General features: G+C 42.0%; 1 protein-coding gene across 1 annotated transcript; it reads right to left on the bottom strand.

Annotated features, from left to right (window-relative positions):
* Positions 1-18091: 18091 nt before the first annotated feature.
* Positions 18092-24030, bottom strand: LOC124656860 (potassium channel KOR1-like). The gene is made up of 13 exons (XM_047195525.1): positions 23834-24030; positions 21602-21826; positions 21190-21253; positions 20742-21081; positions 20329-20624; positions 20115-20195; positions 19919-20017; positions 19555-19776; positions 19261-19449; positions 19011-19086; positions 18623-18917; positions 18435-18556; positions 18092-18348 (listed from the first exon to the last, which is right to left on the bottom strand). Exons 1-13 carry the CDS (start codon positions 24028-24030, stop codon positions 18092-18094), a joined length of 2463 nt encoding a protein of 820 aa, XP_047051481.1.
* Positions 24031-24665: the final 635 nt, after the last annotated feature.

Raw genomic sequence — 24665 nt, 5'->3', positions numbered from 1 at the left:
TTGGAAGTTGTTAATACTGTAGCAACCTCTTCTTATCTTTATTTTATTGCATTGTTGTGCCAAGTAAAGTCTTTGATAGTAAAGTCAATACTAGATTTGGATTACTGCGCAGGAACAGATTTTCTTGCTGTCACGAAATTGAGCCGCCCCTGCTGTAGAAAATTTATAAAAATCTGCCAATTTATGTGCATGATCCTCAGATATGTACGCAACTTTCATTCAATTTGGGCATTTTCATCTGAGCAAGTCTGGTGCCTCTAAAAAATTCGTCTTTACGAACTGTTCTGTTTTGACAGATTCTGCCTTTTATTTCGCATTGCCTCGTTTTGCTATGCTTGATGGATTTCTTTGTTCCATTAACTTTCAGTAGCTTTGTGCAATGTCCAGAAGTGTTAAGAATGATTATGTCACCTCTGAATATATGAATTATGCACTGACCCTCTAATGAGTTTGTTTTGAGTTTGGTGTGGAGGAAGTTTTCAAGGGTCAAGAGAGGAGGATGATACAATATGATCAAGAAGAGTGAAAAGTCTAAGCTTGGGGATGCCCCCGTGGTTCATCCATGCATATTTTAAGAAGACCCAAGCGTCTAAGCTTGGGGATGCCCAAGGCATCCCTTCTTCATCGACAACTTATCAGGTCACCTCTAGTGAAACTATATTTTTATTCCGTCACATCTTATGTGCTTTACTTGGAGCGTCTGTTTGTTTTTGTTTTTGTTTGAATAAAATCGGATCCTAGCATTCTTTGTTTGGGAGAAAGACACGCTCCGCTGTTTCGTATGAACACATGTGTTCTTAGCTTTATCTTTAATGTTCATTGCGAAGGTCGAACTACTTCATTAATTGTTATATGGTTGAAAATGGAAAATGCCACATGTTGTAAATGGTATAATGTCTTGAACAATGTGATACTTGGCAATTGTTGTGCTCATATAGATCATGTTTAAGCTCTTGCATCATGTACTTTGTACCCATTAATGAATAACTACATAGAGCATGTTAAAATTTGGTTTGCATGATTGATCTCTAGAGTACAGATATTTTCTGGTTAAGGTGTTTGAACAACAATGAGACAATGTAAACTCTTATAATACTTACAATATGTTCATATGTGAGCTTTGCTGCACCTTTTATACTTGAGTTTGCTTCAAACAACCTTGCTAACCTAGCCTTGTATTGAGAGGAATTCTTCTCGTGCATCCAAATCCTTGAGCCAAAAACTATGCCATTTGTGTCCACCATACCTACCTACCACATGGTATTTCTCGCCATTCCAAAGTACATTACTTGAGTGCTACCTTTAAAATTCTATCCTTTGTCTTTGCAATATATAGCTCATGGGAAAAATAGCCTTAAAAACTATTGTGGTGAAGAATATGTACTTATGTGTCTTATTTCTTAATAAGTTGCTTGTTGAGCGGTAACCATGTTTCTGGGGACGCCATCAACTTTCACCTTTGTTGAATATCATGTGAGTTGCTATGCATGTTCGTCTTGTCTGAAGTAAGGGCGATTTTCATGATCAAATGGTTTGAGTATGCATATTGTTAGAGAAGAACATTGGGCCGCTAACTAAAGCCATGATTCATGGTGGAAGTTTCAGCTTCGACAATCAATCCTCAATCTCTTATGAGAATTTTAATTGTTGTTGAATGCTTATGCATTAAAGAGGAGTCCATTATCTCGTTGTCTATGTTGTCCCGGTATGGATGTCTAAGTTGAGAATAATCAAAAGCGAGAAATCTAATGCGAACTTTCTCCTTAGACCTTTGTACAGGCGACATAGAGGTACCCCTTTGTGACACTTGGTTGAAACATATGATATGCAATGATAATCCATGTTAATCCAAGTTAATTAGGACAAGGTGCGAGCACTATTGGTATACTATGCATGAGACTTGCAACTTATAAGATATCTTATACATAACACATATGCTTTATTACTACCGTTGACAAAATTGTTTCTTGTTTTCAAAATGAAAAGCTCTAGCACAAATATAGTAATCCATGCTTCCTCTCGCGAAGGGCCTATCTTCTACTTTATTGTTGAGCCAGCTTACCTACTTCCTTCTATCTTAGAAGCAAACACTTGTATCAACTGTGTGCATTGATTCTTACATGTTTACCTATTGCACTTGTTATATTACTTTGTGTTGACAATTATCCATGAGATATATATGTTGAAGTTGAAAGCAACCGCTGAAACTTACATCTTCCTTTGTGTTGCTTCAATACCTTTACTAAGAATTTTTTGCTTTATGAGTAACTCTTATGCAAGTCTTATTGATGCTTGTCTTGAAAGTACTATTCATGAAAAGTCTTTGCTATATGTTTCATTTGTTTACTCATTATCTTCATCATTGCTTCGAATCGCTGCATTCATCTCATATGCTTTACAATAGTATGATCAAGATTATGATAGCATGTCACTTTAGAAATTATCTTTGTTATCGTTTACCTACTCGAGGGCGAGTAGGAACTAAGCTTGGGGATGCTTGATACGTCCCAAACGTATCTATAATTTCTTATGTTCCATGCTACTTTTATGATGATACTCACATGTTTTATACACATTATATGTCATTATTATGCATTTTCCAGCACTAACCTATTGACGAGATGCCGAAGAGCCGCTTGTCGTTTTCTCGCTGTTTTTGGTTTCAGAAATCCTACAAAGGAAATATTCTCGGAATTGGACGAAATCAACGCCCAGTGGTCCTATTTTTCCACGAAGCTTCCAGAAGTCCGAAGAGGAAACGAAGTGGGGCCACGAGGTGGCGACACACCAGGGCGGCGCGGCCCAGGTCCTGGCCGCGCCGGCCTGTTGTGTGGGCCTTTCGTGATGCCCCTTGACCTGCCCTTCCGCCTACTTAAAGCCTTCGTCGCGAAACCCCCAGTACCGAGAGCCACGATACGGAAAAGCTTACTGAGACGCCACCGCCAATCCCATCTCGGGGGATTCAGGAGATCGCCTCCGGCACCCTGCCGGAGAGGGGAATCATCTCCCGGAGGGCTCTTCATCGCCATGATCGCCTCCGGATCGATGTGTGAGTAGTCCACCCCTGGACTATGGGTCCATAGCAGTAGCTAGATGGCTTTCTTCTCCTCATTGTGCTATCATGTTAGATCTTGTGAGCTGCCTATCATGATCAAGATCATCTATTTGTAATCCTACATGTTGTGTTTGTTGGGATCCGATGAATATTGAATACTATGTCAAGTTGATTATCAATCTATCATATATGTTGTTTATGTTCTTGCATGCTCTCCGTTGCTAGTAGATGCTCTGGTCAAGTTGATACTTGTGACTCCAAGAGGGAGTATTTATGCTCGATAGTGGGTTCATGCCTCCATTAAATCTGGGACAGATGACGTAAAGTTCTAAGGTTGTGGATGTGTCGTTGCCACTAGGGATAAAACATCGATGTTTTGTCTAAGGATATTTGTGTTGATTACATTACGCACCATACTTAATGCAATTGTCCGTTGTTTGCAACTTAATACCGGAGGAGGTTCGGATGATAACCTCGAAGGTGGACTTTTTAGGCATAGATGCATGCCGGATAGCGGTCTATGTACTTTGTCGTAATGCCCCGATTAAATCTCATAGTACTCATCATGATATATGTATGTGCATTGTTATGCCTTCTTTATTTGTCAAATGCCCAACCGTAATTTCTTCACCCAACATCCGTTTATCTTATGGGAGAGACACCACTAGTGAACCGTGGACCCCGGTCCTATTCTTTACATCTCGAAATACAATCTACTACAATTGTTCTTTACTCGTTCTTCGCAAACAAACATCATCTTCCACACTATACATCTAATCCTTTGTTTACAAGAAGCCGGTGAGATTGACAACATCACTGTTACGTTGGGGCAAAGTACTGTGATTGTGTTGTGCAGGTTCCACGTTGGCGCCGGAATCCCTGGTGTTGCGTCGCACTACACTCCGCCACCAACAACCTTCACGTGCTCCTTGACTCCTACTGGTTCGATAACCATGGTTTCTTACTGAGGGAAACTTACTGCTGTGCGCATCACACCTTCCTCTTGGGGTTCCCAACGGACGTGTCAACTACACGCTAGCACAGGACATCGAAACAAAAAGTCGAGTAGCCAGAAACCATGGGTAAAAAATAAATCTAAGAAAATAATCGTTTATTATTCATAGAGACTCACCTTAGGGGTCCATCGGCCAGTAGCGTCCTCAACGTTACAAAGGCGGCAGAGATTAAAAGAATAATTCGAGTAGATAGAAATCACGGGTAAAAATAATCCAAGAAAAAAAAACGTTCATTGTTCATAGAGGCTGACACCGGGGACCCATCTGCCAGCAACGTCCTCTATGTTACAAAGATGGTAGGAGATCGAAACAATAAGTCGAGTAGACAGAAATCATAGGTAATAATGTAAGGAAGAAAACGTTTATTGTGCGGAGAGGCTGGCATCAGGGGCCCATCTTCCAGCAACATAAACGACTCGACTGGGGAACGTCAACCAGGTCGAAATAGATGGCGCGACCAAAAAAACAGCATCAGAGACACTGCCATCAGGGCCCCAAAGTCTGCGGGGGTGCCGAATTGTCGATTTGCATTGACTTGCCCGACGCACCCGAGAACTCCTCATCCACCACGTACCGAGCGACCATGCACATCGTTTTTTATCGAATCTGTGGCGCTAGATGGCCTCAAAAATGACAAAAAAGTTTTACGATCTACCATGGAAAGAGCAAAAATCGCTGGGAATGCATGGGTCATCATCGTCTACAGTCGGGCCCAACTTCTCCGTCTATGGCAACTTTTTTGTAGTGAAGTGTGACCACGGATCCATGATACGTCTCCGACGTATCGATAATTTCTTATGTTCCATGCCATATTATTGATGATTCCTACATGTTATATGCACACTTTATGTCATATTCGTGCATTTTCTGGAACTTACCTATTAACAAGATACCGAAGTGCCGCTGTCGTTGTTTCGCTGTTTTTGGTTTCGGAAATCCTAGTAACGAAATATTCTCGAATTGGACGAAATCAAGTCCCGGTGGTCCTATTTTGCCACGAACCTTCCGGAAGACCGAAGAGCATACGAAGTGGGGCCCCGAGGTGGCCGGACCACGTGGCCGCGCGGCCAAGGAGGGGCCCGCGCCGCCCGTGGTGTGGGCCCCTCGTCAGCCCCCGACTCGCCCTTCCGCCTACTTAAAGCCTCCGTCGCGAAACCCCCGAGGCAAAAAACCACGATACGGAAAACCTTCCAGTAGACGCCGCCGCCGCCAATCCCATCTCGGGGGATTCCGGAGATCTCCTCCGGCACCCTGCCGGAGAGGGGATTCATCTCCCGGAGGACTCTTCACCGCCATGGTCGCCTCCGGAGTGATGAGTGAGTAGTTCACCCCTGGACTATGGGTCCATAGCAGTAGCTAGATGGTTGTCTTCTCCTCATTGTGGTTCATTGTTGGATCTTGTGAGCTGCCTAACATGATCAAGATCATCTATCTGTAATGCTATATGTTGTGTTTGTCGGGATCCGATGGATAGAGAATACCATGTTATGTTAATTATCAAGTTATTACCTATGTGTTGTTTATGATCTTGCATGCTCTCCGTTATTAGTAGAGGCTCGGCCAAGTTGATGCTAGTAACTCCAAGAGGGAGTATTTATGCTCGATAGTGGGTTCATGCCCGCATTGATATCCGAGAGAGTGACAGAAAGCCCTAAGGTTGTGTTGTGCTGTTGCCACTAGGGATAAAACATTGATGCTATGTCTAAGGATGTAGTGGTTGATTACATTACGCACCATACTTAATGCAATTGTCTGTTGCTTTGCAACTTAATACTGGAGGGGGTCGGATGATAACCTGAAGGTGGACTTTTAGGCATAGATGCGGTTGGATGGCGGTCTATGTACTTTATCGTAATGCCCAATTAAATCTCACTTGTACTTATCATGACATGTATGTGCATTGTTATGCCCTCTCTATTTGTCAATTGCCCGACCGTAATTTGTTCACCCAACATGCTTTTATCTTATGGGAGAGACACCTCTAGTGAACTGTGGACCCCGGTCCATTCTTTTATACTTGAAATACAAATCTGTTGCAATACTTGTTTCTACTGTTTTCTTGCAAACAATCATCTTCCACACAATACGGTTAACCCTTTGTTACAGCAAGCCGGTGAGATTGACAACCTCACTCGTTTCGTTGGGGCAAAGTACTTTGGTTGTGTTGTGCAGGTTCCACGTTGGTGCCGGAATCTCCGGTGTTGCGCCGCACTACATCCCGCCGCCATCAACCTTCAACGTGCTTCTTGACTCCTACTGGTTCGATTAAACCTTGGTTTCTAACTGAGGGAAACTTGCCGCTGTGCGCATCACACCTTCCTCTTGGGGTTCCCAACGGACGTGTCAATTACACGCATCAATGCTTTCCTCTGCGAAGGGCCTTTCTTTTACTTTTATGTTGAGTCAGTTCACCTATCTCTCTCCACCTCAAGAAGCAAACACTTGTGTGAACTGTGCATTGATCCCTACATACTTGCATATTGCACTTGTTATATTTCTCTATGTTGACAATATCCATGAGATATACATGTTATAAGTTGAAAGCAACCGCTGAAACTTAATCTTCTTTTGTGTTGCTTCAATACCTTTACTTTGATTTATTGCTTTATGAGTTAACTCTTATGCAAGACTTATTGATGCTTGTCTTGAAGTACTATTCATGAAAAGTCTTTGCTTTATGATTCAGTTGTTTACTCATGTCATTACCATTGTTTTGATCGCTGCATTCATTACATATGTTTACAATAGTATGATCAAGGTTATGATGGCATGTCACTCCAGAAATTATCTTTGTTATCGTTTACTCGCTCGGGACGAGCAGGAACTAAGCTTGGGGATGCGATACGTCTCCGACGTATCGATAATTTCTTATGTTCCATGCCACATTATTGATGATATCTACATGTTTTATACACATTATATGTCGTATTTATGCATTTTCCGGCACTAACCTATTAACGAGATGCCGAAGAGCCGATTCTTGTTTTCTGCTGTTTTTGGTTTCAGAAATCCTACAAAGGAAATATTCTCGGAATTGGACGAAATCAACGCCCGGGGTCCTATTTTTGCACGAAGCTTCCGGAAGACCGAGGGGAAAGGAAGTGGGGCCACGAGGCGGCGACACAACGAGGGCGGCGCGGCTCGGACCCTGGCCGCGCGGCCACGGCGTGTGGGGCCCTCGTGTGGCCCCCGCGTTGCCCTTCCGCCTACTTAAAGCCTTCGTCGCGAAACCCCCGGTGCCGAGAGCCACGATACGGAAAACCTTGCTGTGACGCCGCCGCCGCCAATCCCATCTCGGGGGATTCTGGAGATCACCTCCGGCACCCTGCCGGAGAGGGGAATCATCTCCCGGAGGACTCTTCACCGCCATGGTCGCCTCCAGAGTGATGAGTGAGTAGTTCACCTCTGGACTATGGGTCCATAGCGGTAGCTAGATGGTTGTCTTCTCCTCATGTGCTTCATTGTCGGATCTTGTGAGCTGCCTAACATGATCAAGATCATCTATTTGTAATTCTATATGTTGTGTTTGTCGGGATCCGATGGATAGAGAATACTATGTTATGTTGATTATCAATCTATTACCTATGTGTTGTTTATGATCTTGCATGCTCTCCGTTATTAGTAGAGGCTGCGGCCAAGTTTTTGCTCTTAACTCCAAGAGGGAGTATTTATGCTCGATAGTGGGTTCATGCCTTCATTAAATGCGGGACGAGTGACGAGAAAGTTCTAAGGTTGTGGATGTCTTGTTGCCACTAGGGATAAAACATTGATGCTATGTACGAGGATGTAGTTATTGATTACATTACGCACCATACTTAATGCAATTGTCTGTTGTTTTGCAACTTAATACTTGGAAGGGGTTCGGATGATAACACTGAAGGTGGACTTTTTAGGCATAGATGCATGCTTGGATTGCGGTCTATGTACTTTGTCGTAATGCCCAATTAAATCTCACAATATTCATCATATCATGTATGTGCATTGTTATGCCCTCTCTATTTGTCAATTGCCCGACTGTAATTTGTTCACCCAACATGCTATTTATCTTATGGGAGAGACACCTCTAGTGAGCTGTGGACCCCGGTCCATTCTTTTACATCTGAAATACAATCTATCTGTAATACTTGTTCTACTGTTTTCTCGCAAACAATCATCATCCACACTATACATCTAATCCTTTGTTACGGCAAGCCGGTGAGATTGACAACCTCACTTTGTTTCGTTGGGGCAAAGTACTTTGGTTGTGTTGTGCGGGTTCCACGTTGGCGCCGGAATCCCTGGTGTTGCGCCGCACTACATCCCGCCGCCATCAACCTTCAACGTGCTTCTTGGCTCCTCCTGGTTCGATAAACCTTGGTTTCTTTCTGAGGGAAAACTTGCTGCTGTGCGCATCATACCTTCCTCTTGGGGTTCCCAACGAACGTGTGAGTTACACGCCATCAGCTGACGGCCCATCCCTCCTCTCCCTCCTCTCATCCCTCCTCTCCCTCCTCTCATCCCTCCTCTTTGGCGCCTTGCCCTCATCTCCTCCCACATCTCTGACCGATGGCTAGCTTAGGAGCATGAGTGGGACAAATAATTCGGAAAATAGAGTAAAAAAACTTGAAAAAATTTGCAAAAAATATCGCTTAGATTTTTTTAGAAAATATAGATGGCGCAACAATGGTTTTGGTCCAGAGAAAGTATGGGATACTTTTTGAAAAATGTGGGTTTTTTAAAACATCTAGGGATCACTCCCTAATGTTTGGGGAATTTTTTAGAGCAAGGAAAACTGGGTTTTTTTTGTAAGGTGGGAAATGAAGGTTTTCCTTAAAATAAAATATATAAAAACATTTTAATTATTTTGAGGTTGGAAAATATGAAATGCGTCACCTCATATCATAGGTTCAAAAGGACAGAAGTCCAAATATTCTCAAGCTTTTCCATGGTTTGAGAATTAAAGAAAGTATATGAAATCCAAATGAAAATTTGAAATAATTCAAAAAAATGTTGATTTTTTTAAGAGGGCCAAAATTGGGGTGTTACAAGGAGTGCGCGTATGCCACTCCTCTTCCCACTCACATACTAGTGGTGGAATAACCCACCTTATAAGATGTTCTAACTTCCACCCAACTTTCTATATGAGACTACTTTGCTTCCACTCCTCTTACTGATCCCTTGTGAGCTGCCAAGAACTTAAGCTCAAACTCACATGGGATGTCACATATGCGGGCTTTGAGATTTATTGGAAAAATCAGAAATACTACATGAGCCAATGAACTATCCCATTAATTCAAGAACCCCCTTGCCCCCCCCCCTAAAAATCTGAAATGCCCATTTAGAAATTTGCCAACCCCTGCTACTTGTTTATATACCAGTTTTTTTTAGCAGAGATTGTTAAGTTGAACTTCTGGCTAGAACTTTATGCTCCATCCATTCATAATTGAACAATGGACTATGCCTTGAATTGATAGTTTTCAGTCAATATGTTTCGCTCAAAGTCATAACTAGTACATGAATATCTATCAGTGGCGGAGCCAGGAATTGAACTGATCCGGGTCGGAGAAATAAGCTCTATTTTTTTTGATACTTTGATTGCAATGCTTGTGACAAACCATTTGCTAAACAAAGCACTCGAAGCATCAAATGCAAGATAAGAAGAAATTCAAAGCTTTCCATGTATATCATATAACTTGGAGCCAAACCTCTCTCCTCGGTATCAGTCCCATCATTAGAAACACTGCATAGCACTTCAACAACTGAATCCCACATTTTTTAAATCCGAATTAGAGTTCTATGGTGTGACCACCAACGAGTATCAACCGGTCTTACTAAACATGTTCTTGATTTTGGCCTCTTCCCGACGAGATGTCCCCACTCTCTAGCTGTGCTGCCAAACAGTCATGATGTAATTGCAACAATGCATCTTTCTTCTTACAAGAGGAACTCACCTACAAGAAATGTGCATGTAGAAATTATAATTGACATATAGACAAAGTGTTCAAGACAATTATTTGCAATTGAGTACAAGAAAAACTAACCATACTAACAATCTTGTTTAAGTGACCAAAGAAGTGACCAATTGGTAGAAGTCCTTTCACAACCTCCACAACCACCAATTGAAGTTGGTGGGCAAAACAATGCATATAAAATGCATGACGGTTCTCAGCCAATACCAATGTTTTCAAACCATGTAGCTCTCCATGCAAGGATAGAGCTTGTGCAATTAGAAACCTGACAACACCCACAACAGCCCTCAACCGAATTTCATAATCAATATGTGATTGTTCTTCAGGACGAACAATATCATATGCCACACTTTGCTTCTTATTTCTGAAATCTTCACAACTATTTCTTGCATTGTGTTGTGAATGCTATTTGGTCCACCTACATGAGACTTGAAATTTTCTGATGCTTTCTTCAAATTTTTAAACCCCGTATTTGTGAAAACATCATATCCAAAGTGTGAACTATTGCATGAAGATTTGAAAAGAAAACAATGGAAAAAATATGCAACATCCTTCTCCACACTATACTCTAACCAATCATATTTAGTATACCAATCATCTAGAAATGACCACCAATCCGGACCAAATTTTGTTTTGGGAAAATTATGACCAACTAAACGATTACGGCCTCTTGACTAATATGCCCATCTCATTTTATCTCTGATTTCAGGGGTTCCATATTCATCAATTGGTCTTCTAACTCCAGGATCAGCAACAACATTTGCTAGATCAAAGATTTCAGGAACATTTTCTTGTGCATTGTCCTACAACAATGAAATCGAAATCAATCTTCAACATTCTCTTACACAATACTAGTCACTAGACAGGTACACATCAAAATTAAAATTGAATTCTGAAGTAAGAAAGGGAAATCAACCTATTGTTGTTGTTGTCGTGCCCTCTTTCTTGAGCCCTCTGCCACCTTTTCTTGCTGAGCTAGAGCCATCGTTGCTTCTTCTTCTTCCTCAAACTGGATCCATTCATCTTCCTCATGGGTGTCCATCAAAGTGGGGCAGGCAGGGGCGCAAGGTCTAGCCGGGCGGGGCAGATAAATGGGCAGGATCTGGCGGGGACGGGCGCTTCCTGGGCGGGTGGCTGCCTGCTGCGTGGTGGCCAGGGCGGGCGTGGCGGCGGATGGACGGGGCGGGACGTGGCGGTGGCCGTCGAGAGAGAAGTCGCAGGCGGCCATGGCGGGCGTGGTTGCAGCAAGCCGGGGTGATGGCCGAGGAGAGAGGATACGCGGGCAGCCAGCGAGAGAGGAGGTGCTCGGGCAGCGTGGGGAGAGAGAGTACATGAGATGGGGTTGGGGGCGTGTGACTCGTGAGAGATCAGACTGACTCTTCGGTCTTGATTGTTTTTTCGCCCGAAACTGAGCCGGGCCGGTCGACCCTCCTCGACCCCCTTCTCGCTCTGCCTATGATATCAATAGCCTACCCCCGCGGGTGAACCACATTCGTCATACTTCGTGGTCTCTTCAGGAGTTTACTAGAGATCACACAAATATCATAGGTTGCAACATTTAACAATCGGACTCATATATGTGTGTTGTTTCAAAAATGCTCCTTATGGCAACAGCTTTGCTAAAAGAGCCAACAGAAACACATTAAGGCATGTTACCAACCTTTATTAGAACCACTGGGAGTTGTGCATTTTCACATAGAGAGTGTTACAAAAAACTCTCCTCAATTAAACCACTAGTTTATTTTCTCAAGGTCATAATTCCCGAGATCTTTGATCACGAAGGTTAGGTTACTACTATGGTGTAACATCTATGGGTCTCAAACACATAACCCTCGATGCACTTTCTATCACATTATATGATAGTACATTTGTAAAGGGACCTGCAAGGTTTTTGTTTGTTTGAATATATGAAACAATTATTACTCCGGAGTTTCGCAATTTCCAGATAGAGTTCAAACGTCTCTTTACGTGTCTCGATGAATTCACACTATCCTTAGAATATTTCAATTTGACAATGGCAGTTTTATTGTCACAATTTAAAAGGATTGTCGGAATAGGTTTTTTCAACCATAGGAAAGTTCATCAAGAGCTCCCACAACCATTATGATTAAACAGTGGATGTGTCTAAAGAAGTAAGTTTCTGCTTCCATAGATGAATTCATCAATATGATTTGTTCGCAAGATCTTTATGAAACTGCGCCATGTCCAAAGGTAAATACATACCCACTAATGGCGTAAAGATCATCTACATTAGAGATCCAGTTCAAACCACTATATCCTTCAACCATAGCAGAGTGCCCTAAATAGTGAATCCGAAAACTCATTTTACCACATAGACATCGCATGACCCTATCAAGTGCATGCCAATGATAATTACCCTTGTTTGACATGAAGATGCTCAACTTGCTTACATCAAAATAGATATCAGGTCTATTCTCGCTTGCTAAGTTCACAAGTGAGCCAATGATCTGAGAATATCTCAACTGATCTATGGTAATTCTCCGGTTCTTGCATAATGTCACACTAGGATCATAAGTTTTCAAAGAAGGATTTTTTATCAATATATCTGAACCGGATCAAGATCATCTAAAAAACAATGGGACTGCGTTAAGGTAACCCCACTTTCGTTTTTAATCATCTTAATGTTCATAATCACATCTACTTGTCCATATATTTCGTACCAAAGCTCTTTTGCAAGAAATACTTGACCTCGTTTATTACTTTCATCTTTGTACCAAAGGACATGATATCATTCACCTAAAAACATAGTATAACTCCTTCGCCCCAACCATGGAGATAGAAAATACACTTATAAACCTCATTAATAGAAAATCCTACATATATTAAAGTTCCCTTAAACTTCTCATGCCATTGCATATGTGCTTGCTTCTGGCTTGATAAATATTTCAACAACTTGCACATCTTTTTTTCTTCATATTTTACTACAAATCCATCTGTTTGATTCATATAGATTTCCTCTTCCAACTCTCCAATAAGGAAAGTTGCTTTTACGTTTATTTTATGAACGATAAGACCATAGGAGGAAGCCATGGAAAGTAGTACTCAAATGGTTGTAAGTCTAGCAACATGTGAATAGGTGTCGAGGTAATCTTCGCCTTCTTTGTGTGTGTACCCTTTCGCTACAAGGCACGCCTTGTCTTCTCAGTAGTACCATCATATCTTAGCTTCTTTTTGAACACACACTTAAAGCACACATGCTTACAACCATGGTTTCGTTCTGATAGATCCCAGGTTCCATTAGAAAGAATCGAGTCCATCTCATTATGGACAACTTGTTTTCAGTCATCTGCGTCCGCATCTAGATATGCATATGTCCCTGCAATGAACGTGGGAGTATCATCCACAAGGTGCACAATGGAATCATCACCAATGTATTTTGCAACCCTTTGTGTCTTACTCCGTATTGAGCTTCATTGTCATCCTTCTCAGTAATATACTCATGTGGTTGTTCAAAATAATCATTAGATGTACTAGATTTAGGAATTATTTCAGAAGAAATTATAGTAGTGCCAAGCATGTCTTTCATCGGAAACATATTCTCGAAAAATGTTGCACCAAGAGATTCCATATTAGTATCAACCTATATATCAGGTACCTGATATTTAACTACTAAAAATCTATAGCCTAAGCTATGTTGTGTCTTTGGTCCGAGTTTGCGCTTCTTTGTAATTATAATATTGAATTTCGGAAAATATCCCCATGTGCACAAATGCGAAAGTGATGGGTTTCTCCCAACCAACTTCTCGTAAGGGGTTTTATATTTTCTTTTTCGGAACTCTATTTAGGACTTTACATGAAGTGAACAAAGCCTCCCCCACCATTCCTTTGATAAACTAGCAGTGCTTAACATGGAATTCACCAAGTCAATTAGCGTGTGGTTTTTCCTATCGGTAACCCTGTTTGATTAGGGCGAGTAGGGAGGTGTCCTCTCGTGAACAATACAATGTTCCTCACAGAACTCCTCAAAGATTTTAGAAAAATATTCACCACTACGATCCGACCTGAGACGCTTGATCTTTCTCCCCAGTTGATTTTCAAGTTCAGCCTTATAAATTTTAAATAGACCAAAGCTTCATCTTTAGGTTGCAACAAATAAAGAAAATAGAATCTAGTTGCATCATCAATAAATGTCATGAAATATCTCTTTCTATCTATTGTCAACACACCATTCATCTCGCATATATCAGAATGTATGAGTTCTAGAGGTGCTAAGTTTCTCTCCTGGGCCGCCTTGTGAGTTTTCCGAGGTTGTTTTGAATGTACACAACTATGGCACTAATTCGGGATTAAACTCATACTAGATAGCAAAGACATTAAACAAAAATTAATGAGATATAAACGAGAGTGCCAAACACTGGTATCATCACTAACATCGGCACAAATATGGTTCACATACTTACAACTGAAATCAAAAGAGAAAAGCGGAACAAGCATCCACACTCATAGCATTTACCAATAAATTATCCAAAATTGTAAACTACTACTTTATTTGACTCTAACACAAACTTAATCCCATATATGCATAGAAGGGAGCAACAAACAAGATTCTTATCCATAGTAGGGACCTGTTGCATGTTTCTCAGCTGCAATTTCTTTCCTGAAGTGAACTTCACATCTACCCTATCAATACCACAAACAGAAGCATGTTACCCATTCCCCATCAAGATGGAAGACTCCTAGACAATCTGATAAGAAGTGAACATAGATATGTCAGCACACACGTGAACATTAGAACTCGTATTAATCCACCAACATGGTGATTGAAATACTGAAAGAACATGAGAAGACATGCACCCATCAACATTGCTAGCGGTCACAGTGTTGACATTCTTCAACTTTTTCTGGCGGTCTCCACATTCAAGATAGTCCTTAGAAAAATGACTCCCCTCTCCACAAGTGAAGTAGCTTACATCAGCCTATCTTCTTCTTGAAGTTTATAGTCTTCACAGGATAGTTAAAATTTATTCCCTTTGTTCTTGTTGTAGGTTTTTTCTGCACCATGGTTGTGCTAGACTGCCTCTCCTTCTTAGTAGTGTCCTTAGAACTAGCTTTATTCGCAACATCAAAAGACGTTGTGAGGTTTTCAACCACTATCTTATATCTCTTTTGTTTGAGATCCGTGGAAAAGTTCCTCCATGAACGGTGCAACTTTGTAATGATGCAACCTACCACGAAATTGTATGGTAAGACACACTTAAGGAGTTCGAGCTCTTTCGCAATGAACTGAATGAATCTCATGAGCATGTTCAATAATCGAATGGTTATTCAACATTCTGAAGTCATGGAAGCGCTCCATGATCTACTGTTCACTACCAGCATTAGTTGCACCAAATTTATCCTTAATTGCATCTCACAACTCTTTTCCGTCTGTTATGTGCATGTACACATAACTTGTACTTAGAAGTTAGAATTCCTCCAACAAAGAGAGTATTGACTTTCTCTAACTTTTTCTGATCTACATCAGATATGGCACCTTCAGGTTTTTCCTTCACTTCGAACATTTTCAGATGAGTAAGCCAGGGCGTTGCCTTAACTTGCCACCTGTTGAGGTGAACACCGGTAAACTTATCTAAGCTCAGTGCATCATCAAACAAGCCATAGTTAACTCATAAATTTCATAAAATAAGGTTTTTGGATGTTGGATAATTATGCAAAATTTCCATGATTAATTTCAGATCATTAACATGATGATAACAACTATTATCATGTGAAACTGAAACATACTAGATGCACTGATCAACATGAAGAACAGTATCGCAACAATGCAACATCCATGACTAAAACTAGATAGGATCAAGTGACACGTACCGATCTGGTGGAGGTGTAGTAGTCGTCGATGCAACAGTAACGTTGTTGACGACAAAATTGGCGAAAACAGGTCAAAGTAGACGGCTTTGAAGATGACAGTAGGCAGCACCACCGGAATTGTCGTTTAGGCGATATATGATCAAGAGCTTGAGCAGTCGCGCAGAGCACTTCCCACATACCTAATTCACCCTCTCTCTCGTATAGGATCACAAAGGTGAGCAGTTCCGGAGACCTGCTCTCCCGTTTACCGGTGCTTGTCAGCAGGCAGGATGGAGTAGGCTACGGTGGCGATGCAAGCTGAGAGGAAAAGATCGCAAAACCCTAACTCGTGTATCACAAGAGTTTCGACGGTAGCAGTGCAAGATATTATATATTCTCAGGAAAACCTAGGCAAAGTGGGCCACACTCACATCGCATGTTTCGAATCGGTTACAGATAGCCCACAAGCCGGGACCGATCCAAACCGACTAACTATGACACGTTCGTCCGTCTAGGATTCTATTTGTTTTCCTGAATAGCAAAAAAGAAAACAAGTCTCGACTCGATGCCCAATCCACTCAACACGAGCGCACGCACATCTTGACATGCCGAGTCGAGTCGAGACGAGCGAGTAGGAGGAGAAGTGCGCGTGTACCACTCCTCTGCTCACTCACTTACTAGTGGTTTTGGAACTACCCACCTTATAAAGTGGTATAACTTCCTCCAAACTTTTCATGTGGGACAAAACTTTACTACCACTCCTCTTACCGTTCCATTGTGAGCTCCCATCAACTTGCGCTAAACTCACATGGGGTGCCACATATTTGGGCTTTGAGATTTATAGAAAAATGTGAAATACTACATGGGCTAAAGAACTAGCCCATTATTTCAACAGTGATCTATTCCTTGTAACAGTGGACCAAAAATCACCAAGACAACACTAAAAACCATCTTCTCCAAAAGTGGCGCTTCCAAGAAGGGAACAATGCACAAGCGCTGTAATCGCGCGCCCTGATCATAGATCATAAATTTTCACCTAGGAAAGAGTCCGCACTCACAAAATATTGCTTTCCAAAGGCCATTGCTAGGCACAACCAATTAAGAGCTAGACCTTTGGTTTTCACCCTGCAAGTTGAGGTTCTGAATTTCTCCTATGTTGTTGCCCAACTTGTCGATGCCACTGCTCCAAGCCACTGATCACCAAGCCAAACCTCATCACCACGAGGACTCAAATCACCATTACTAGTTCTCAGATCTTGGCTTCCATCCCATTCTTTGCGACTAACTTCACCATGGGACCAAAGACTTGTCCCAGGATGGCAACAGACTAAGAATCCTTGCATCGCTCCCTCTGAAACCAAACGCTTAGAAATAAACATGGTTGCGCCTGACCGAATCCAACTAATCCGAAATCTCCAGGCATGTCATCCATTCGAGTTAGCCGGCGGAGCCATCCAGAACTCGACACTCTGGCATCAATGAGGGCAGGCATCCAACAAATCTTTGTCATGGCGTGAGAGTGATCATAGGACCAAACCCCCTTTATTCGAAGCTAGGTTGCAGCCTCCACACTACCGGTCGTCACCGCCTACTAAACCCACCAGAACTAGGCCGACATATCGAGGGTGGTGGATCAAGATCCACATCACCGCCGCTTCCACATGATCGCACTGAAGTGCATCATCGAGGAAGAGAAACAATTCCACCGTCTCAACAAGAGGACTCCGCCTCGGCCTACGTGCTCGATGAGAAGTACTCAGGCCGCCGTAGCCTTGCTTGAACATTGTCGCTGCGATCTCCTCCCCCCCCCCTGCCCAGCTCCTTTGGTGTTGGGGCCCGCCGTCGCTGGCAGCAGCGGCAAGAATCTACACTGGGGAGGAGCTTTTGGTACTGGCTTGGGCTGGCCACAATGCCGCCCTTCTGAGGGCTGAACATTATATTCCAACATTTCCGAGCTCCACTTCTGAGGGGAGTCAGTTTGTGCAGATCTCTATCCACATTGCATTTCTATTTACATTCATTTCCAATAACTTACAATCTGTGCGTATGGAAAAGTAATTTATAATCTGTACATTATGAAGGAGTTCGTTTTCTTTCTTATATCTACATGACTACATCCGTACAGCAACCGGCATGCAAAAAATGCTATGCAAATCTGGGGAGGCTAATCCTACAGAAGTACTTGACAGGAAAAGTTAACAACCAAACTCTTATGAAAGAACATGGTTATTCTTCTTATTCCGCTCCACAGCCGACCTGCTCTACTAGCTCTGTCCCTCGCCATTGACTCCGATCAAATAGAGCTTCTGGCCATCATAAACCATGTCGACGTCCTGCACCCTCGCGCCATCCTCGCCGAGCAAGCGCAAGCACGAGCCGGATAAGCTCAGCTTCTCCTGCGCTGACCTGATGAGTCCATCTATTGTGTGAGGAATCCATAGCACCACCCCCTCTTCGCGCTCGGAATCACTATCCCATGGATGGTTTGGAAACACGGAGCATCGTCGCGGGTGCAATGTATCTGCGAACGTAAGCATATTTTGTGGGGGTTCAGAAAGAAGCATAGGTCGACGTAATTTCACGGAGGTTTTGAGTTTATGAGCTTGCCTCTCACTTCATCGCCGCGGGCGGGGAACTTAGATAGCTCGTCCGATTTTGCTTGTTCCAAGAGCATCATAAGAGGCCTACGACCGTACTTGCGCCCCTCGTCTAGCGGAGTAGTGCCCCATCTGCATACATGGCAATTTCAATATCAAAGTAACACACTTGAAAGATGAAATATATTTTGGTGGTACCTGTCAGTTGTGAACACGCTTGCACCTGCGTCTACCAGCATCTTCGCCATCATGTACAAGCCCTCCGCGGCGGCTATGTGGAGTGGAGTGCGGTGGTCGTAGTCTTTTGAGTCTGGATCAGCACCGTAAGCTAGAGCCCTCCGAACAAAATCAGAGTCCCCCTTTGATACTGCCATGCAGAGATGGCTGCCACAGTTCTCGAGATTCAGCTTTGCTCCTTGGCTGAACAACAATGTGGCCACCCGGTCATGCCCCTGCTTCACTGCCTCCAGCAAAGGCGTGTTCCCAAACTTATCTTGTTTGGAGCGAAACACAAGTGTGTAATATGTGTGACCGATTTTGGTGTTATAAATTACATTAATATATGCATTGAACTGTGTGAGCATACCGGTGACATCGATATCGGCACCTTCATGGATTAGGAACTGCGCAACATCTTCATACCCTTTGGCAGCTGCGAGATGCTGTGAAAACGATAGTGCTTACATCATACATACATTATTCATTATGAAATGCACAACATTAGAGATTATATTTATTTTTGAAAAGGGGAAGACCGTCATCTGCATCGACTGATGTATGTAACCTCACAATCTGGATTATATGAGAACTTCAAAACCATTACTAAAGGTTCATACCAAAGGAGATCGTCTATCATAATCAGTGTTCTTTGGATCGGCTCCTGCTCGTATTAAACTCTTCAGCTGATGAAGGTCCCCGTAAAAGGCGGCGCTAATTACTCTTAATGTCAGCTCTGCCTCTTGCTTACCTATATGAAATGTGATATCTGATTCTAGTAGTTTGACATGCCCACCGTATTCATTATTCTGCAGTTAGAGGAAGCACATCAAGAAAAAGAAATAATATCCTTCAATCGTGAAATTTGGTGAAGTAACAACTATCTTGCTGATTGTATATGTTGTCTTGTGTACCTCGGTGAGGTTGCTCAAGACTTTTCTTCCATCAATGAAATAGATCTCCAATATGTTTGTGAAGGACTGCTTATCAAGACGCAAGAGCCTGCAAAGTTCACAAACACGAACACTGTACGGTTGTGGAATATTGCAAATTATAGCGATTTCTCCAATAGAGCACCCAGGTTCTAGCATCAAAATAGTCTCTTCTTGACCATCTTCACCAATGCCAACACTTTCCTGGATGTTAAAGAAACATGCCACAAAGGGTTTTACAATGTGCATTACTTTAATTTATAAGGTGCACAATACGAAACTCATATGACTACCCACTACCCAGAAACAAAAATTATTAAGCAATAATCCCTAGGCTTGAACTCACCAGTGCACCATGACAGACAAAGTATATCTGATCAACTGCACCTCCTTGTTCCAAAATGACCTCTCCTGGTAGGAAGAATTCTTCTTGCAGCCGGATCACCTGCCAAGCGAAAGAACGTGATGATAAATATTGAACAATCTGTTGATATGCATAGATCAATATATACAGTTTGACACAAGAATAGAAGAGTACATACAATCTGTTGAATGAATTCCGGTGAGCATCCTTTGAATAGAGGAGTACTATCAATGTATTGCTTGTACAGTGTTTCAGAAATCTGCAAATATAATATAAGTTGTAGTTCATGAGTCAGGTAGTCAATTGATATGCAAAGACACAGAAACTTATGCAGAATTGGTACTGAAATCTAAAAGTTTCTGAAAAGAAGTTCTTTAAGCATAACTCATCACCTTTGCACGAATAGAAATCGGGATGTCCCGAAGAACAGAAGCTTCGGTGTAGCTGCTCTCATATTGCAACCTTAAATGCCCCTTGATTTGTTCTCTTATGTCCCTCCCAAGTTTATTTCTGTTCATATACCTGATAACTTCTTTCATTTTGTCCCTAAATCTCTCAGTTCTCGATCCTTTGACAATAAGTGCAGTCATGTTACCGATGAGATAAGCTCCAAGAATCATGTCAAATGAAACATAGATCATGACAAATATCATTTCCCTGACATTTACAGCATGAATGTCACCATACCCTGCAGAGGGAAAACGTCTTAGTATTTTAGGATACGGGAACATTTATACGTCTATGGACATGGAGATGCAATGGCAAGAACTTTGTGTTTACGATGACATCACGAGTCAGAACTTACCAACAGTTGCCATGGTGACGATAGCAAAGTAGAATGATGTCGTATAAAGCTTGACAAGATCAAGCTCCCTGAAATTATCATAACTGTAATCTCCTAACCTCAAACTCCCTATCCATGTATAACCTTCCATTGATTCAGGCACCGTTGTGGCTAGGTAATAGAAGATACATGCTGCTATGTGTGTACAGTAGAGCTCCACAACTATAAGTTTCACTATCCTTGTGAACAGATAATTCACACGAATGTCCTTCTCCAAATCATGAAAGAATTCTGCGATCTTCAAAGATCTTGTTAAGCGAATCCACAATAGGTATCTTATTTCCTCTTTACTGCCACATGCCTGTAATGGAGATCAACATAATAGGCAAACAATCGAAATGTTAACCACAGAATAAGCTCCACACCATATATTAACCAGTGAGATTCAAATCGTTAGCCAAAGGGTAACCTTGTAGATAGCATCCCATGGGAAGCAACCAAGGAGATCGAAAATAAAACTTGATTTGCAATACCTGGATTCAACGGTAAAAAAAACAGCGGTTGAAAGTTATGTTCAATTATTTGGAGAACATGTTTCAGAAAGTACAGTTGCCTAAATAGGAGCCCTCTTGTACGAGTGCAAGAATAAAAGCTTTTTTCTTCTCTCATGAAGGAAATGTGAAATCATTTCAGCAACATCCAAAAAACTGAGATTTGCAACACATTACTCTTCAGATCCCCGTTTTAATGATTCTGATGATTTATACAGGATGGCGTGCAAACATAGGAGCATCAAGAAAGATACAAATGTAGTGTAACACAGGGCAAGTTCCCATTTAATATAGTTCAAAACTATTCAGTCATTCGATGAGAAATGTTACCTGAGAGCAATAGAGCTCGGATTGCATACGATGCGGTACGTGTCGGGGTCGCGGTAGGCCACAAAAAACTTGAGAACAATATCAATAAGGAAGCCAATCTGACCAACTATGTCCAGGACGAATAGCCTCGGAGGGAGTCCCCTGAAGAAGCCAAATTCGAAGGGCGTAGCGAAGGAGCTGTACACTGCCCAAACCAATATGAACTTGGTCCATAACTGATACAACCTGCAGGAACAACATCCCCAAACAGAGAGTAGATTAAGTAGCATGGATGAATAGTAAGCCATCAACTTTCAGTACATGCCAATTCACAATTTTTCGTATTGATCCCTTGAAGTAGAAACTTAAAAACCAGTTAAGTAGCCTGCTGAATTACAAGTTTCAGAACAATTAGTTTCATAATATTGCGACTGCATGCTTGCTGAAATGCATAGTGTGAACAACCCTTTTAATCATGTGCGATCAGTGCTAAAAAAAATACACTGTAGTCTATAGACATCAACCACGTAATTAAGTTGGTTTTCAAAAGATTCCCCCACATGACCGAACTGTCCAAAAAAAAAATAATACTCCAGCTTAATTTAGGCCATTCAAACTATCAAAGTAGCGCAGTCTCTATCGATCTAGCAAAGTCAGCGAAGCAACGAGAAGGAATTTCGGGGAGCATGACGTTATCAAAATCATCACAAGTATCCGTACATCTGGTTGGCCTAGAAGAGGGAGGTTAGCTATGCAAGTTGCTTATCTGTCATAATTTGATAAGCAGAGACATCTGCACATTGTAATATATTGTTTGGAAAGCTGGTAGTAATAGCTACTTGTGCATGTAGGCAGTTCAAAAAATGTAAATCCTCTCCATCACGCATGTTTGACTTAAAAATAGTACACTAAAACATATGTGCTACCTCCAGTTTTACGTTACTCCCTTCGCGCTATATTGGGCATACATACCACAAGTGGAAGGCATACAATGTTTTGATGCTGCCTGGAGACAACAAAAGAAAGCAAGGGAAAAAAGGGAGGTAAAGAGACGAGAGTCACGTTAGAGCAAAGATTCAGAAACGGTACTCTGAACCTGAATGAACAGTACATTACGTAAAAATCCTACTTCCCTTTCTATGAAAGTTGTCATAATTGTGTTTAAATTTGGATGTATCTAGCTATTGTTTAGTGCCTAGATACATTTTTTGATAAAGTTTAGACATGTTTAATGGAGTATATCCAATCACGATGGCAAAGCGATCTTGTTTAGTGATTTTCATGTTAAAAACAAAAATCTTGTATGAAACTACAAGAAAGAGGAACACCTGTATCATATTGTGCAAAGGGCAGGTAGAAAAATCTAATATGCAGTGAGGATAAAGAGACCTATGGGCTGTATCTCTACGAATTATATTTGTTCAATAGACTTGTGCAATGGCAATAATAAGATGGTAAGAAACAAGTTAGATAGAAAAAATATAAAAGAATCAATTTTTTGGAAAACAATTATGCATGTAGGTAGTAGATGCATGGGCATGTAAAATCTAAAACCTAAACACAAAAGTATGTAACTTGGAAAAAATAAAAAAAATACCTTACATACTACTTTTTTTCGATAAAGGGCGCTTTATTACTTTTAAAAAGCAATTACACCCAGCTTCTGCATGACCAGGATGCACACAACCGTTTATACGTTTCTAGTCGAAAGTCTGGAAAAACGATAACAAGGTGTAATACATATTGAAGCGATGAATTATAGAATCATGGGATCAGGGGTACCCACCCTCATTCACTTCTTTCCCAGAGTCACGAAACAGGTATGTTTACGACAGAACATTTCACACCCTAATGATTTTCAAACAACCCTTTTAAGTTCACTGTGATAGCAGAAGACATCAATTTATTCTCTGCGCAAACCATCCCGACTCTGAAGTCTGAGCATGCTACTTGTCACTGTGCTGCCACATCTTTTTTTTTCTATCCGAGCAGGCGCAACTAGCAGACTTGAAAGAAAAATGTGCTGTGTTTCGTTTTGTAATTCTGGTTCTGTTTAGTTGCAGAAAAAGCTAGCAAAGCTATCGGCATTTATTTTTTCGAAATGGAGTGTATCTCCAGCATCTGCATCGATAGACGCAAGCAGTCTTATTTACTCGCAAAGCTGTCAGATAGGAGCGGAGCCGATCAATTTTCCTCAACATGCAGCGGCCCAGCGTGAAGCGCCGACGAGGAGAGGGAGTTTCAAGCACGTACCTGTTGTCCGGGTGGATGATATGGCCGTGGACGAAGCCTTCCGCTCCGTCGACGGCGCCACGGAGGCGTGGCCGGAAGATGGCCAGGCGGCTGTTCCGAGACGACTCGAGCCGGTCGTTCACCACGTCCACCTCGTACTCCTCCTCCACCTCCTCGTCCACGCTCCTCTTCGACCCCAGCCTACCCATCGGCGGCATCGAAGGGTGATGGTGGTGGTAGAGAGTAGAGACGGAGCTTGGGTTTTGAAGTTATTCTTGAACTGGGTATGTGTTACGGCCGCGGCGCGAGGATGGAGCAACGCGATGGGGTTATTTATAGAGGGGAAGAACACTGGCTGGCTGTGAGCTAGCAGGAGATGGCCGGAGTAGTTCTACTCACGCTTACTACGGGCCACGGCGTTCAGGGTTCCATTCCTGGTTGCCCGGGGAGGGACAAGGCACAATTTTCCATTTCCTGTGCGAGATTCCTGCTTGACGGGCCGGGGGAGATTCCACTCCTAGAATCTCAAACATCTCGAGGAAATAAACGGTGGACATCGATCGGAAAGTGATGCCTGGACGTATAATTATTAATTTAGATTTTGTTACATCATGATCGTGGCTGTAAACAATACTTTTTAGAGATAAAAATAGCAAGAAGCATCGTGGCTGTAAACAATACATTTTAGAGATAAAAATAGCAAGAAGCTACGACAGATTGATATGACATTTTTAAATTTTTGAACTAGCTAGTTGTCCCAATTGCACAGGAAGCGTACTATTAATCATGTTTATTTTATTGGCAACTATCGCACCGCCTTCGATCGAGCAACAACACTCCATGGACCACCTTC

This window comes from Lolium rigidum, chromosome 5 (genome assembly GCF_022539505.1).
Source record: "Lolium rigidum isolate FL_2022 chromosome 5, APGP_CSIRO_Lrig_0.1, whole genome shotgun sequence".
Lineage (NCBI taxonomy): Eukaryota > Viridiplantae > Streptophyta > Magnoliopsida > Poales > Poaceae > Lolium > Lolium rigidum.
Note: the sequence above shows the minus strand (reverse complement) of the source record. Positions and strands in the feature narration are given on the sequence as shown.